The following is a 15448-nucleotide window of genomic DNA, read 5'->3' as shown; positions in this document are numbered from 1 at the left end:
TTCTCTTTCTCATGACACCAGTCTTTGAAGTCCTTGGGAGGCTGGTCAGCTTGTGCACTGGTGCTGTGCTTATCATATGCACGTCATTGGAGTATGTACAAGGCAGCCGCAGCGACCTGGTGTGACCTTCATGTGCGTGTGACATATGAAGCCCAAAGAAAGGAGTCAGCAGTTCTTGCAGTACAGTCTCTGCCTGTGTCCACCCGCTTCCTTGCAACCACTCACGTAGAGTCTTCAGTGCTGCCATCTCGATATGTAGGCTTCCTAAGATCACCACCACTTTGTCTTCCCCATGTATTTTCTACCACTACCACCACAACAAAATAATGCATTTCCCATACAAATGACCATTTTTTTTTCACAAAATATTTGGAAATATAATAAATGAACACAAATGACATGTTTTGTTTCCATTTGTAAGCAAACATCACGCGGAGCATTTATCACCTCTAAGAAACCTACAAAAAGAATAACAATGACAGATACCAAATATCGTTAAAGTGGAATGGTGGCCATTTTGGAAAATGGCTGCCAAAGCTGACCAAGGCACTATCTCAAGTGGCTCCATATCCAGAATTGTTTGGAATACATTAGTCAACATGTGTACCAATTTTGGTGCTTTCATGAAAAAATGAACAATTGGTTTGCTATGCTGCAGGACTATAGAGGGCAAATTATCGATCTGTGCTGTTTTGATATGAAGCATTTTGGGTTTCTCTCTGTTCCTGTTAATTTACCTTACATTATTTTATCTTTGTCCGACTTCAGTCTTTTACTGTTCATCCAACTCTATCTGCCCTTTATATCTTCCCTATTTTTGCCATAACCTCATTCTTGCCCACAACCAGTTAAACTGTCTATCCGACAGAAGAACGGGAAGGTAGTCTCACCACACTTGCATTCTCTGGGCTGTCAGATATGCATTGTGTAAAGTAGGGTTAGAAAATATGGTTTTTAATTTCTCTCTCCCTCTTGTCTTTGAGTTCTTCCCCTATGATAGGAAGATCATATCTCTACCCCAGTTCATTCACTGATTGTATGATGTCAGTTGTTACTACTCTCCCCTTGCATTTACTTGGTATCACTGGGAAGAATGGGTCCACCCTCAAAACTGTGCATCTGGATTCTTCAGAATCTTTTTTGGTATGGTCTTGGGTCTATAAAGAATGGTTACAGCTCTTTCAGTAACCTCATTTGCCTCCTTTTGCTTGTATACTACATATGCACTTTCCCTGCTCATTCATGTGCATTACCTGTGCCCGTATGCTGCCTGTATTTATAGAGGCTGTGCTTGCACTCATGCTCATACACTATACGATGCTGTGCACTGTCCATGCTTATGCTCATGATCTACCTGTGTCCATAAGGAGTGCACACTCATGCAGCGTTCGTGCTTGTTTTATGTGCTTGCACTAGCTGTTCCTTAAGCTGAGCAGACCCAGATACGGCTCATGCTCATTTTAGCTAGCTTGATCTTTGTGTGTGCATGTGCACTACCTGTGCCAGTATAGAGCTCATGTTCATACATTTTGGGTGATCCACCATCACAGAGTGTTGGAGCTAGTTTTCTAACTTCACCTCTGCTATGTGTGTATTGGACTGGTGTGGGGTAATGATTTAGAGTTTCGCAATCCATTTAAACATCGTAGTTCGTGGCTATAACGAATTTTTGTAAAATCTTCAGCATTTTGGGTGTGTCAAGTAATCAAATTTGTAAAAGATGCAATTTATTAGATCTGATGTTTATTTATAATTTACTTATTAAGAAGAAGGCTAGGTTATAAGAGTTAAGAATGCTAACTCAGTGCCAGATTAAACAATGTAATGGCAGTAGTAAAAGTATTATCTCAAGTTTATCCAGACAGGAGTAGAAAATCATAGCTTCCATATGGAAGACCTTAAATCATAACAGGACTTACATCATCTTTTTGTAATTGATGAGTTTTTGGGTAATACTTGACCATGAAAAACAGTAAAGTATAGCAGATTTAAGTAAAGAGATTTGAATTTATCTGGCCAACTCTGTAAAGTTTTTCATTTCTTCCTTTTCCAGTGAACAAGACCAAAATCTACTATGGTTTATTAAAAGAACCAGAGTTGCCAAATCTTGCTATGGAAGAGGAAGAAGGTGAAGAGGAAGGGGACAAGCCAAAGAAGAAGAAACCTAAGAAGGATTCTCTGCAGAAGAGCAAGAAGAACGACCCAAATGCCCCACAGAGCAATAGAATACCATTGCCAGAGTTGTAAGTTCTGAGTTGTTTAAGGATGTTTATTTTTATTTTTACCTGCTTATTTATTAATTTATCTTTTTTTTTCTTAATAACTGAACTCTTCTCTCTGTACTTTGTGTTATCTACAGTAACTTCTTTCAGATGAACACCACATTCTTTGGTAGCTTGAATTCAAGATATGGCCCTTTTACATGTGTCCCATATGAATTGAGGTTTATCTTCTGAGTACAGTAATAATAATAATAATAATAATAATAATAATAATAATAATAATAATAATAATAATAATAATGTTGGGAAAAAACCCTCTATCATGAGAGTTCATAAATCTCTATCATGAGAGTTCATAAATGTTCTAAAGGGTCCACAGTATTATAGCTATTTAAGGCTTGTGTAAAATTTATAAAAGGTTTCGAACCCTACTCTGGGTTCATCTTCAGTCACATAGCAAGCAAGTGTCCGGCGCTTGCACAGAACCAGTACAAAAAGAGGCATGATTCAGTAGCAAAAGCCCTCCACTGGAGCCTGTGCAAGAAACACCAGATAGCTTGCAGTAATAAGTGGTACGAACACCAACCTGAGGGAGTGATAGAAAACAATCAAAGATCCTCTGGGACTATGGTATCAGAACAGATAGGGTGATACCTGCCAATAGACCAGATGTGACATTAATTGACAAAATCAAGACGAAAGTATCACTAATTGATGTCGCAGTACCATGGCACACCAGAGTAGATGAGAAAGAGGAAAAAATTGATAAGTATCAAGACCTGAAGCTCGAAATAAGAAGGATATGGAATATGCTAGTGGAAATAGTACCCATAATCATAGGAACACTAGGCACGATCCCAATATCTCTGAAAAGGAATCTGGAAAAACTAGATGCCGAAGTAGCTCCAGCACTCATGCAGAAAAGTGTGCTACTAGAAACAGCGCACATAGAAAAGTGATGGACTCCTAAGGAGGCAGAATGCAACCCAGAACCCCACATTATAAAAACCACCCAGTTGAATAGGATGACTGTGATAGACCAAAAAAAAGAAATAAATAAATAATAATAATAATAATAATATAATAATAATAATAATAATAATAATAATAATAATAATAATAATAATAATAATAATAATATAGGAAAATCATTAACTTGTTACATGCAAGGAACCAAAGCTGACATTTCTTCTTGATGCATGTCTATGCCATGTTATATTTCCATGCCTTTCGTTTTCAGTATTTTATAAACCATTATCCCTCTGAAGTTCTTGAGGTTGTTATTTTTAGATGTCTAGATTAAACCATCTTTCTTAGTTTAGTAATCCTGGGAATTCTAAATACTTTTGCCATGTGCTCTAACTTTTCTAGTTAAATATAAGAAATGTTTTGTGTGAAAACTGCTACATTCAATCAAGAGTAAATTTTATATGTTGATTATCCTTAATCTGTAGAAAATATTCAAGTTGAAATAGTATAGTAGTTTAAACAACCCATGACCAGACAGTTCAGACCTCTTACATTACTCAGATCTTAATGCTCAGTAGGTACTGTTCATATTTAAGTAGAGCATTTATTTTTGTATTTATCTTTTTTACACTGGCTCTAGGTGTCAAGGATAATGCCTTTGTTTTAAATCTTGAGATACACTAACACCTCACCGTGATGGATGCTTTGGGGGTCTGGCTTTTCTGTTAGGCAACAAAGTCTATTAAGTAAAAAAAAGCCTTATGTTGTAGCCTGCACTTGAATGTTTTCTAGATATCGCACAGTCAACAGCAATTCCACATAGTTCCTAACCTAAACTAACCTGTACTTTACACTTAAGATTCAATCTAAGAGATATACTTATCTAAATATTATCGCATCTAAAATGGTAGTGTATGAAAAATAATTACGATATGGTAGCTGATGAGTACAGAAATCTTCTAAGTTGAGGTCATTTAGTTGAGGTGTTACTTTTGGTAGTTTATTTTCACAGTTGCTGTTGGTGTAGCATGACAAAAGTTACGTAAATACAAGGACAAATAGTATTTGTGTACAATGTTACTGATGATTGAAACAGAACTTTTCCTATAGAGGTGTTATTGTCACTGTTTTTTTTTTTATTTCAGGCGGGACATTGATAAGCTAGAAAAGGCCAAGGCCTTTCGTGATCAACAGAAGAGAGTGAATCTGACTAAGGACATACTTCCCTCTATATGCTTCTTCACATTTTTAAATGCAAGTGGAAAGTAAGTACAGCATGTATACAGTATTTTAAATTGGATATAGTACACTGATTGTGCTAATTATCCATGTATGATACTGTGTTTCATACTATAAGTACTGTATAGAGGATTTTTCTGAATATGCCGTGATTGTTTATTTCTATGATAAGCCAGAGACAAAAGCATTCTCATATAATTTGCTACTGTTTTCTACCTGCTTGTTGCATCCATGTGCACTGTAAGTGTTAGTGCGTGTAAGGGCATCAACTCACTCCTGTTATGACACCGAAGGTATGTGTAAAAGATTTTCTTAATATGATAGAGTGAGAAATGTTATCAGAAGTGAAACTGTGTATGTTCCATATGTAGATGAGGTCTAGGTCTTTAAACTTCTTTAGTGCCCACAGGATCCCAAATGACACTATCACATATTGTTCGTCATTGGGTGGTATGAAGGCTATGTCCAGGTCATTTCCAGATATTGCTTCTTTACCATTAGTTCATCTTCATATGGAATGTCCATAATTTCACTTAGGGTAACATTTCTCTCTCTATCTTGCCATCAACTCCAAATGTTCTCCCCAAAACATTATTCTCATAGCAAGAAAATCTTTACACATACCCTAGGTGTCCTATCAGAAATCATGCTTGTAGAGCAATTTGCTATTTGTAGTTTTTCTATAATTCTGGAACAATATTATTTCATGTATTGGCAATGTTCGATAGTTTTTCTCTGTGCGAAGTAAATATTAAAAAAAAGGACCCTTGGCGTTTGAGTTTTTCTAGGCATGTGAGTTGGTAGTTTCAGAGTAACAAGCAGGAAGCTGAGGAAAGTGGTGTAGTTGGTGCTCTTTTCTTTCATAATCATCAAAGCTATTTACCATTATGGCTTATATGCAACAAATAGAGAAACAAGGCTGCATGACATTGCTCATTGCTCTGTTCCTCAGGATACACCTAACAGGCTTCAGTGGTTTTCCTGTATAATTTGCTTCTTGGAATTTGGAAAGACTGGTTTTGTAGTTGGTGAATAAACTTCATATTAGATATTGCCTGAATTTCATGGCATATGTAATGGCTACATTCAAGTAGTATTGCCATTGGAAAACCACCAAATTATCAGATAATTTAATTAGTACATTTGGGTGTAGACAGATGTTCATGAAGTAAATACAACTTTATTTGCCCCTGAAGTCATTCGTGATTCAGTTCCGATATCGGCATAAAAAGTACCAAAAGTATATGCTATCACTGACCAAATGGTTTTATTTGTCATATTCAAAGCTATTTTTATCTGTGGTTCTTGTTGTCATGTTTGTACGTGACAGAGTGCCTGCCCTGGTGCACATAAGTATATTACATAGGTGCATATTACCAGTAGTTGAATATATCATTGGCTTTCAAATTTGTGCCATGCCAGTGTAATGCCATATTTTTCAAATAGGTACGTATTATGTGATTTCTGTATGTACAGTACAGTATACTAAAGCAAGAGAAGAATTATCAATTTTCAGTGTGTTATTACATTTAACTAAGCCTTATATTCATTGTACCAAACACTGATGATAATGCTTTTATGTATTTTTCAGCATTACAGCCATCGACATATCAGATGATTCGAGCCTTTTAGCCTATGCCACTGGTGATTCTGAAGTCCGTGTTCAGAGTATCACCCCAAGTAAATTGCGTGGCATGAAACCAACAGAGCAGTTGAATGACATAGATAAAGATGCAGGTAAGATACTGATTTTTTTTTTTCTGAGTAAAACCAGTTTTCCTCTTCAGGAAAACCTTAATGCTTAACCCTTTCACCTTGGAGCTGAATTGATCTTGATACTGAAGAGCTGTCTACTCTAGAAAATAAGTATGTTTATGTGATTTCAAAAGAAGCTATTTTACAGATGATGTATTGGTTCGGATGATGGACGATAGAACAGCAGAAACAGTTCGAACACTGCATGGACACTCTGGGCCTGTGTATGCATGCTGTTTTAGTCCAGACCGTAATTTACTTCTCACAGCTGGAGAAGATGGCACTAGTAAGTCACATTGGGTATTGCAGTAGTACTGTACCTAGATTATTTTAATATTTGTTTGTTTTGTTTTGTATACCGTATTGGTATTTTTGAATTTTTTTTTTTTTGTGAGGTTTTCTAGATGAAATTTTTGGCCAAGAGCAAGCATTCAAAGTTTGTAATAAAGATTTACATACTGAATAACGAAAACGGCATTACTTTACTCCATGCTTTGAGAGGTATCGCTGAAATGAATCACCAATAAAAGCTACATAATGCAGTATTTGAATACATATCATTTGCATATTTTAGCACTCTACTTTAATATAGCATTATAATAACATAATAGTACACAGTGTAATATTATAGCAGTACTGTAATGAAAATACAAAGAATTGTAGTACAAATATGAAAGGAAGAAAATAAGTCAGTTACACAATCAGCAGGACACTGCTGTCATCACAGGTGGTGATAACAGGCTCGCAGTGAAAGGGTTAAGTAGATGTGCTTGTATGTTACATATATTTGTTTAGTGTGGCTCTTAATTAGCTCACATTCTGGCTTTCGACTATCCAGATGCTTCTGTGTCCCTCTAAAGAAAATAGTCATTGTGCCAAGTGTGCATGGAAGGATCGTAAGGTCTGTGACAAGAAAGAGCTTCATTCTTTCATCTGTTTTCTTAGCATTTAGGATCGTCACCAAACTTTCCGATGCGGTCATTTATGTGTTGAAGGATGATATTGCTATATATGTCCTTGCCACATTTTTTCATCATTAATGCTTTTACTGCTGGTGCATGTGTTTGGGCATATCTCTGAATCATATGGATTACATTGGTTATGGTTAAGACAGAAATATGACCATAGACTATCATGAAGTAGCCAGCAGACTTTCATAAAAATATGAATTTTATTTTATTTTAGATAAAGAGCAAATGATATTGTTTTTCTACTAGGCTACTAATCAAAATAGAAAGTTTTAAATTTCAAAATTTTTTGGTTGGTAGATTTATTTTGTTAACATTGGGAGCTGGTGCATCTCCCATTTGGGTTTAGGGTACCATTTTTGTTAAATAGAAAACAAGTTTTTAATGATACTGAGGGAATAATTTTAAAACAATGTTGTTCTTGGAGATAATTAGTATATGACCTTTTATCTAGTAGTTATCTTGGGTTACCCAAGATAACTACTAGATAAAAGGTCATATACTAATTATCTTCAAGAACAACATTGTTTTAAAATTATTCCCTCAGTATCATTAAAACTTGTTTGTCAGCTAACAAAAATGGTACCCTAAACCCAAACTGAATTCTTGCCTTGTGGGAGATGCACCAGCTCCCAATGTTAACAAAATAAACCTACCAACCAAAAAATTTTGAAATTTAAAACTTTTCACTGGGACTTAATACAGGCAGCCCCTGGTTATCGGCGGGCTCGGTTATCGGTAATCCAGTTTTTTGGCGCTTGTTGAGTGATGAAAATCGGCAATTTTTGGCGCCGATTTCTGCTTATCGGCACCGACAATCACTTATTTGCACCGATACATACCTAACAGGCTCCAATAACTGAAAATTGTCGAAAAAGCACCGAAAATCGCTGAAAAGCGCCGATTTTTGGTTATCAGCAATTTATGCTTATCATCACGCCATGAGAACAGAACCCCTGCCAATAACTGGGGACTGCCTGTACTAAACACTTAAACTGCTTCTGAATTTGGTTCTTCCATCAAGACTAAAGTATGATCTAGGAGCTTGTAGTCGGACAACTGCTCACCACATAACTTACATCACAGAGCCCTCGAGTAATGAGCAAAAGGGTTAGCGTGGAATGCATTGTTGCCATGATAGATGGCCGATGTGCAGTGCGTTGTTACCACATCTGCAGGTAAGGAATGGGAATTGAACCTATGCAGGCGCAGTGGACAAAAGAAGAACCCTCTTGTCTTGAGTCCTATATTCTGTCAGTGTCAACGTGCACTATACTGGCCAAGACCAATTAGAAGAGAATTCTTTGAAATTGGTTGGTCTGTCTTAAGAAGCCCTTCTAGGGACCTTGAGAGTAACTCGGTTTGAGGATGAACAGTGGCTACCAAAAATAGGTTTTTCCTACGTGAAAACCTGTTTTTGCTTCAGGTGTAAGTTTGGTTTTCACAGTTTTTGTTTTTATTTTGTTAAGTTGAACCACTTGCTGTCATTAGCAGTGGCTAGATAACAAGTGGTGGACTTTTTGATCTTCTAAGTTAGCTTTGCTTGCCTTATTCTAATTTTGAATTTTGGATTAACTGGCTTTTTCTCTTGTGTATTTTAGTTTTTTAAATTTTTGTTCATCTCATCAGCTCCTGCTATGGTGGAAAGTATTTAGAATTTCGATGGCTGTACTGTTCTGACCCTTTTTCAGATCTTTGACAGAGAATACAGTTAACCTCGACAGAGAATACAGTTAACCCCCCGTATTCGCGGGTGATGCATATGGCACCCACCACGAATAGCTAAAATCTGTGAATTCTTAAAATCCCTCTAAAAGCATTTAGAACTGCCTATTTTGATAGTTTAAACACAAAAAAAACTTCTAAAAATGCTTATACCTGAGTACTTTATTAGTTTATCACAAAAAGTGCATTTAGTCATGAAAATTATATGAAAATACAGTAATTAGTGAATATTTCTCAGTGAAAAATACCGCGAATGGGCGAATTTTCTGCGAATAATGGGTAGATGCGTCCACAGAGAAATCTGCGAATAGGTGAGTCCGTGAATAGTGAGACTGCGAATACGTGGGGGTTTACTGCACTTAGTTTTGACTGAAATTTTGTATCTCTCACAAAATAATGGTCATTGGGAATAAAAATTTTGGTTTTTATACTTTTATTCACCAATACACAAAGCAGTAAGTATATGTGCATGTCTTGAATAACAATTAAATATGTTTCAAGTGCTCATTTGGATTTTTTATTTTGAACTGCATTTTATTCCTGTTCCTGTGTTTGAGCACGCCAAGTTTCGTATGCTAATTTTCATTTGTTCCTATGGGGATGCAGATCATTGTCTTTTATATGTATTATCTTCAACATGCATGTGTGAATATAGTTGTTGAAAGTTGGAAACTAGACTAAGCCATGGTAGAGATGGAAGTGGGTGGGGGAAAGGCCTTACTCTACCCACACTAATCAGTCCCTTTTTCTTCTGCCACCGTAGAGAGAAGATGTGTTACCATTCTCTCTCCCTGGTTGAACGTTGAATTTGAATAAGAAGTCTGCCAAATTTTTTTTTTTCAAGTTTTTTGTTTTCTGTGGTTTTGTATTTTTTTTTTTTTTACTATTATTGAGTTTTTATCAGATGGAGAAGAAACATGAGCAAAGCAGATTTGAGGGACTTTGATGGCCTTGTGGTCATTTCATGTCTCCTGCCTCAGTAAAACCACCTCAGTGAGAGTCTGTAATTTATTCATTGATCTTCTTCAACCACTAGTAGAAGTTGTACTACTACTACAGTAATAATAATAATATTGTATGGTGTTTTTGTATTTTTCAAGGTAAAATTTCTTGTATAGCATTTAGATTTCTTGTATAGTTTTTCTAAAAATTACTTATGCACTATAAGGAATGATTTTAGAAATATTCTTTCCAAGTTGTTTTTTATTTGTAAGATTGATAAATCAGTAGCCTTTTTTTGGTATAATTATTGTCACTTCTGTTTCAGAATTTGTTTGTTTAACAGTATATAGGTTATTCATTAGTTGACAGCATCTTCTGTGTTTTTCCAGTACGCTTATGGAGCTTGCAGACTTGGACATGCTTGGTCGTTTACAAAGGACATGTGTTTGCTGTCTGGGATGTCCGTTTTTCACCCCATGGCTACTATTTTGCATCAGGTGGGCATGACAGAACAGGTCGCTTATGGGCAACAGATCACTACCAGCCGCTGAGAATATTTTCTGGTCATTTTTCGGATGTTGATGTAAGTTTTAATGCCCTTGTTTCTGTCACTTCTCATTTTGTGTGAATTATGTTTTTGTATGATGGTAAGAGAAATCTGACTTGTATATCTTGAGCTTAGTTATTTGAGGATGCATATCTTGAGCTTATTTATTTAAGGATGAGACGTATGGGCTTCAGCACAGTCAGATATTTCATCCAACCTCAGATTTTCTTTCTTTTTTTTGTTGATATATGATGTGTGAAAACTTTGGTACTTCACAAAAATAATGCTTTGGGTATTTTATTAGTTAAATTGCTATTCCTAATATATTGCTGTTGGCCATTGATGACTAATCTTGAATCAGAATATTTAGCATTTATTTAAATGTTAGACAACTCAGTGGGTGAGTACTGTTATTACTGTTCAAAACAAGTGAACTGCTGTTATTAGCGCTAACCAAGGTCTAACCAAGGATGTCTAATATATAATCCCACGTCAACCAACCCTACTTAGCCTCCGGTGCTGAATAAGTGAAGGAGTGTTGACAGCTGAGTGCGCATTACCATGCCATTCACTTATCTGCCACCAGTTACCTAGCTGGTTTTTTATATATAGACACCACCCTACTTACAAACAAGCTACATTCCAGATGGTTGTTTGTAAGTTGGTTACTGCATTCTTCATGCCTATTTAAGTACAGTATTATATAAAATCAATAGTTTCGTATTTTTTTTCATCCAAAAACACAATACACTGTACATACAGTATACAGAATAGGCTTGCAGAACAAAATTTGAATTTAAGGGTGGCAAAGGGGAGTGATCTGTACACAATTTTAATTTGTGATCCCATTTGTATCTCTGAGTGTTTGTAAGTTGGGTGGTGTCTGTATAGAAAAAGTGAATTGTCCATGAAAAGTTTGATATTTTTCTACAAGGCTGTGGTCCTAGCCTCGTGCTCAACTTTTTTTTTTTTTTTTTTTTTTTTTATTAATTTTATCCTCACTTCAGTGAAGTATTACTGGATTTGGGTGTATAATTTGCCTAGTTTGCTGTTAAATAACTGATGGAGTGCATGACTGATGTAATGAGGTATTGTCTGTATTTTTATCTTCAGGTAGTGCAGTTCCATCCAAATAGTAATTATGTTGCCACAGGCTCCAGTGATCGCAGCATAAGAATTTGGGATAATCTGAATGGTAGCTGTGTCAGAGTTTTAACTGGCCACAAAGTAAGTATGAGTTTTCTTCATAAAAAGCTAATTCTTGAGCGACTTTCATTGATTGCTAGAATTTTGTTGCTTGTATATGATGAGAGAGAAATGTCATTGCTGCTATTTATTATTTGTTAGTTGTTCCTAAGAGGATACTGTACAAACTTTGCATTTTATATGGATATACTTTTGGTGATAGCTGGTCCAGACGTTGAAGCTTTGTATAAAGTTAGTCAGCTAGTGGCAGTTGGGGTTGTGGATGGCTCACCTTACTCAGTTGTTGATGTCACTGTTTCTTCAACCACATGAATGTGAACTTATACACACTCTGGTGGACTGTGAATATGGCTACTGCTGTAGATGTGATTTCACCCCTTTTTTACTTTGTTGATACTTGGACTTGTTTCGGAATGAAATGGAATATAGAGTTTAGATCAAAGACCTAGTGCTGGGGCCTATGGTTTTGGGTTTTTCTTCTTGTGCAAATGCTTCAGCTTCACTCTTCTGTACCAAAGGAAGTGTAGGCATTGTGGGTTTGACAGTGTGTGTGGAAGGTGTCTATCTCCTTTGGTTGTTGACCCTCACTCAGCTCGCTCTTTTTGTAAAGGGCAGGAAACCACTCCTTTCCATTTCAGAAAAACTCTTCTGGATAATTTAGGCACTTCCTGTTTAAAGGAATATCTTCCTTGTCATCCAGCTTTTGATGCAGAGAATGGGAGCTGTATTGGATCGTGACATTTGATCTCTGATATCCCACACACTCCAATTTCTCTATAATTTAATCTACATGCAGGAAGCATCACATATATCTTGACAGAAATACACTATTTTTAATATTCCCCAACCTTGTAATACTATACTTTCCCAAATTTTATTTCACTGATACATCATCTATCAGTGCCATTTTCAATTGTGAGTGGCATGAATGCTCATTATTCCCATTTGGGAGATGAGGTCAGTAATCAGAGATGAAGTCACCTGTGCTAACTCTAGAAAGACTGAAAAATGAGAACCAACAGATTTTTATGTCCAGACTGATACCATATCAACAGATTATATTTCTATAAATATTGAAGATTCAAACTGACTTCAGTTGAGAGGTGAAAGGTAACTGATATAAAAGTAGTCATTTCCCTTTCCAGCCATGTATTATGATTGTTACTCAGATTTATCAGTACCTACAATACCCAAGTGAAAAATATGTAAAACTAAGTGGAATATATATCTGCAGAAAAGTTTATATAAGTGCTGTTACTAAGAAGTTTTCTATAACAGATGATGTTGAAGTCTGCTAAATTCCACCTTATTTATAGTAGGCCTTTGGCCTATTATGAGAATAACAGGAAACTGTGTGCTGACCTGTTCCATGGTGGAATCAGGGAAGCTCCAACAAAGAGGTTCTGTTATCTGTCCAAAAAGTGAGGTCATCTGTCACCTGGCTTTGAGGCATAAGCTACATAAGAGACAATTTTGAAGCAAGTGTAGGTGGAGTTGCCTGTGAGACACAAGCTTCTCCAGGGACAACAGGTGACTGAGATCTGTCTGTTCCTGAGTTACAGCTTGAACTTTGTCACAAATATTAAGTCACTAATATAATTTAATATTGAATTCACTATATCCTTGATATAAATTATGCCAAAGGGGAATTATAATTGATAATTGTATCTGCCCCCAGCCAGGATGCAAACCTGGGTCTTTGGTGTAGGGGCAGTGATAGATAGTTGACTTAGACACTCGGAGGGGCAGATGCACATATCAGTAATAATTCTCCTTGATTTTAAGTTATTCTCAGGGTACAAGGTAGTGAATTTGATATTAAAGGATATTTTTGACTTAATGTTTGTGGGCTGTGATTTACTTTGCTGTCTGTGAGGTTATTTTATGTGAATATGGTTATTCTGACTTTTTTTAAGTCAGAACACATGTACTTCATTGTTTAAATTGATCCTAAGTTGAGTATCCTTAATTTTATGTCAACCCTATCCATCCATGTTTGAAATGCTGTTGTTGCAGTTTTTCCTTTTGTCTCTCTTCTTAGCAGGATTATTTTACGGTACTTTATGATTACAGTAAACCCTCCGTATTTGCGTTCTCATGGTTCGTGGACTAACGCATTCGCGGGTTTCTCTGTGGAACACATCTAGCCATCATTCGTGGAAAATTTGCCCATTCGCGGTATTTTTCACTGAAAAATATTCACTAATTACTGTATTTTCATATACAGGCGGTCCCCGTTTACGACGCCATCAAAATCGTCGTAAAAGAACATCGTCGAAAATCGTCAAAAATCATAAGAAAACCTTTGCTTTTAATGCTCTGGGTGCATTGAAAACGATGTAAACTGCATTATTATTGAGTTTTACATCAAAAAACCTTCAAATTATGATTATTCTGCCATTTTGGGGCCATATTTCTTCCGTCGGATCGGCGACTGTAAATAATTTCTGATGAATATATTTGAAAAGCGCCGAACCTCGAACGTCGTGAAAACCGGGGACTAATTTTCATAAATAAATGCACTTTTTGTGATAAAACTATTAAAATACTCAGTATAAGCATTTTTACAGGGTTTTTCTTGGTTTAAGCTATCAAAATGGGCAGTTCTAAGTGTTTTTAGAGGGGTTTTAAGCATTCGCGGATTTGACCTATTCGCGGGGTGTGTGGGACGCATCCCCCGCGAATACGGGGGGTTCACTGTAGTAGCAAGTGTTCCAGCACCTCTTCCTTAAATTCTCATTCTCTCTGTAATGCATGCCAGACAAACACATCCCATATCCACTCTGTGAAGCTCAGCAGCCCTTAGACAACTTAGTTCAGTAACAGATTCTTCTTTTGGCTTTTGTTTTCTCCTTGCTTCCATTTCCCTCAGATTCCTACAAAATTTCATCATCAGTGAGGCATTTCCTTTTGTCTTCCGGAAATGTTAGGCTCCCTTCTCTTTTCTTTGCTTTCTATTGTCTCCATACATTATGGTCTAGGCAACATAAGACTATTATATCAATCATCTCATGGTATAGATTCAAAGATTTAACATCACACTTGAAGGAGATTACAGTACAGAAGTTACACAAATAAAATTAATTTAATGACTGTAGAGTTCAAGGCCCTAATTTTATTGACCCAGAACCTAAATGTCTTGTTCAGTGTCAGGAGGGACTCAAAACAATTTGCCAAGAAAAGTTGCTTAGACACCACTGGATACTAAACATGTTTTTCTGACTGGAACTGCTTTATATTTTTAGGAAAATTAAAATCTGTATAGAGTTCTATGAAACTACAGAATAGTGTGGTAAGTATTGCCAATGGGCATGTGATTTAGTGGTGATTCTGTTTCCTAAATTATGAAGGTACTACTCTATCTCCAATTTTTGTGTAAACCTCTTTCATTCCTCTTATTGTACCTCTGTTCGTATTCTCTTTCTTCTATCTGACTTTCCACCCTCTCTAACAATTGCTTCATAGTGCAACTGCGAGGTTTACCTCTGGTTACACCTTTCAATCCTTCTTACTATCAATTTCCCTGTCAGCGTTGAATGACCTCATTGGTCCCAGCGCGTGGCCTTGGGCAGAAATTCTAAATTCTATTCTGCAGTATTCTTATTTTTGTGTATTCCATGAAAGATTAATGTCTTTTTCATGTTCATGTATGCAGTACAGTTTCCTCATGTTTTATTTGCTTTCTCTTTTAGGATACCATTGATGCGTTGTCCTTTTCACCTTGTGGACGGTTTTTAGCATCTGCTGGTGGGGATAAGCGCATTTTAGTGTGGGATATGTCCCATGGCAACTTGATTACAGAAATGGCATCTCACACCTCCACGATATTCACAATATGCTTTTCCAGAGACTGCAATATACTTGCCTCAGGTATT

General features: G+C 36.4%; 1 protein-coding gene across 1 annotated transcript in view; it reads left to right on the top strand.

Moving 5' to 3' along the window:
- LOC136838673 (transcription initiation factor TFIID subunit 5-like) overlaps window positions 1-15448 on the top strand; it is a 34391-nt gene that overhangs the window by 15697 nt on the left and 3246 nt on the right. Inside the window, 7 exon segments of the mRNA XM_067104047.1 lie at window positions 2054-2243; window positions 4337-4456; window positions 6022-6167; window positions 6334-6471; window positions 10210-10403; window positions 11481-11594; window positions 15266-15443. Coding sequence (XP_066960148.1) covers window positions 2054-2243; window positions 4337-4456; window positions 6022-6167; window positions 6334-6471; window positions 10210-10403; window positions 11481-11594; window positions 15266-15443 — 1080 coding nt within the window.

This window comes from Macrobrachium rosenbergii, chromosome 5 (genome assembly GCF_040412425.1).
Source record: "Macrobrachium rosenbergii isolate ZJJX-2024 chromosome 5, ASM4041242v1, whole genome shotgun sequence".
Lineage (NCBI taxonomy): Eukaryota > Metazoa > Arthropoda > Malacostraca > Decapoda > Palaemonidae > Macrobrachium > Macrobrachium rosenbergii.
The sequence above is the reverse complement of the archived record's forward strand: the minus strand, read 5'-3'. Positions and strand labels throughout refer to the sequence as shown.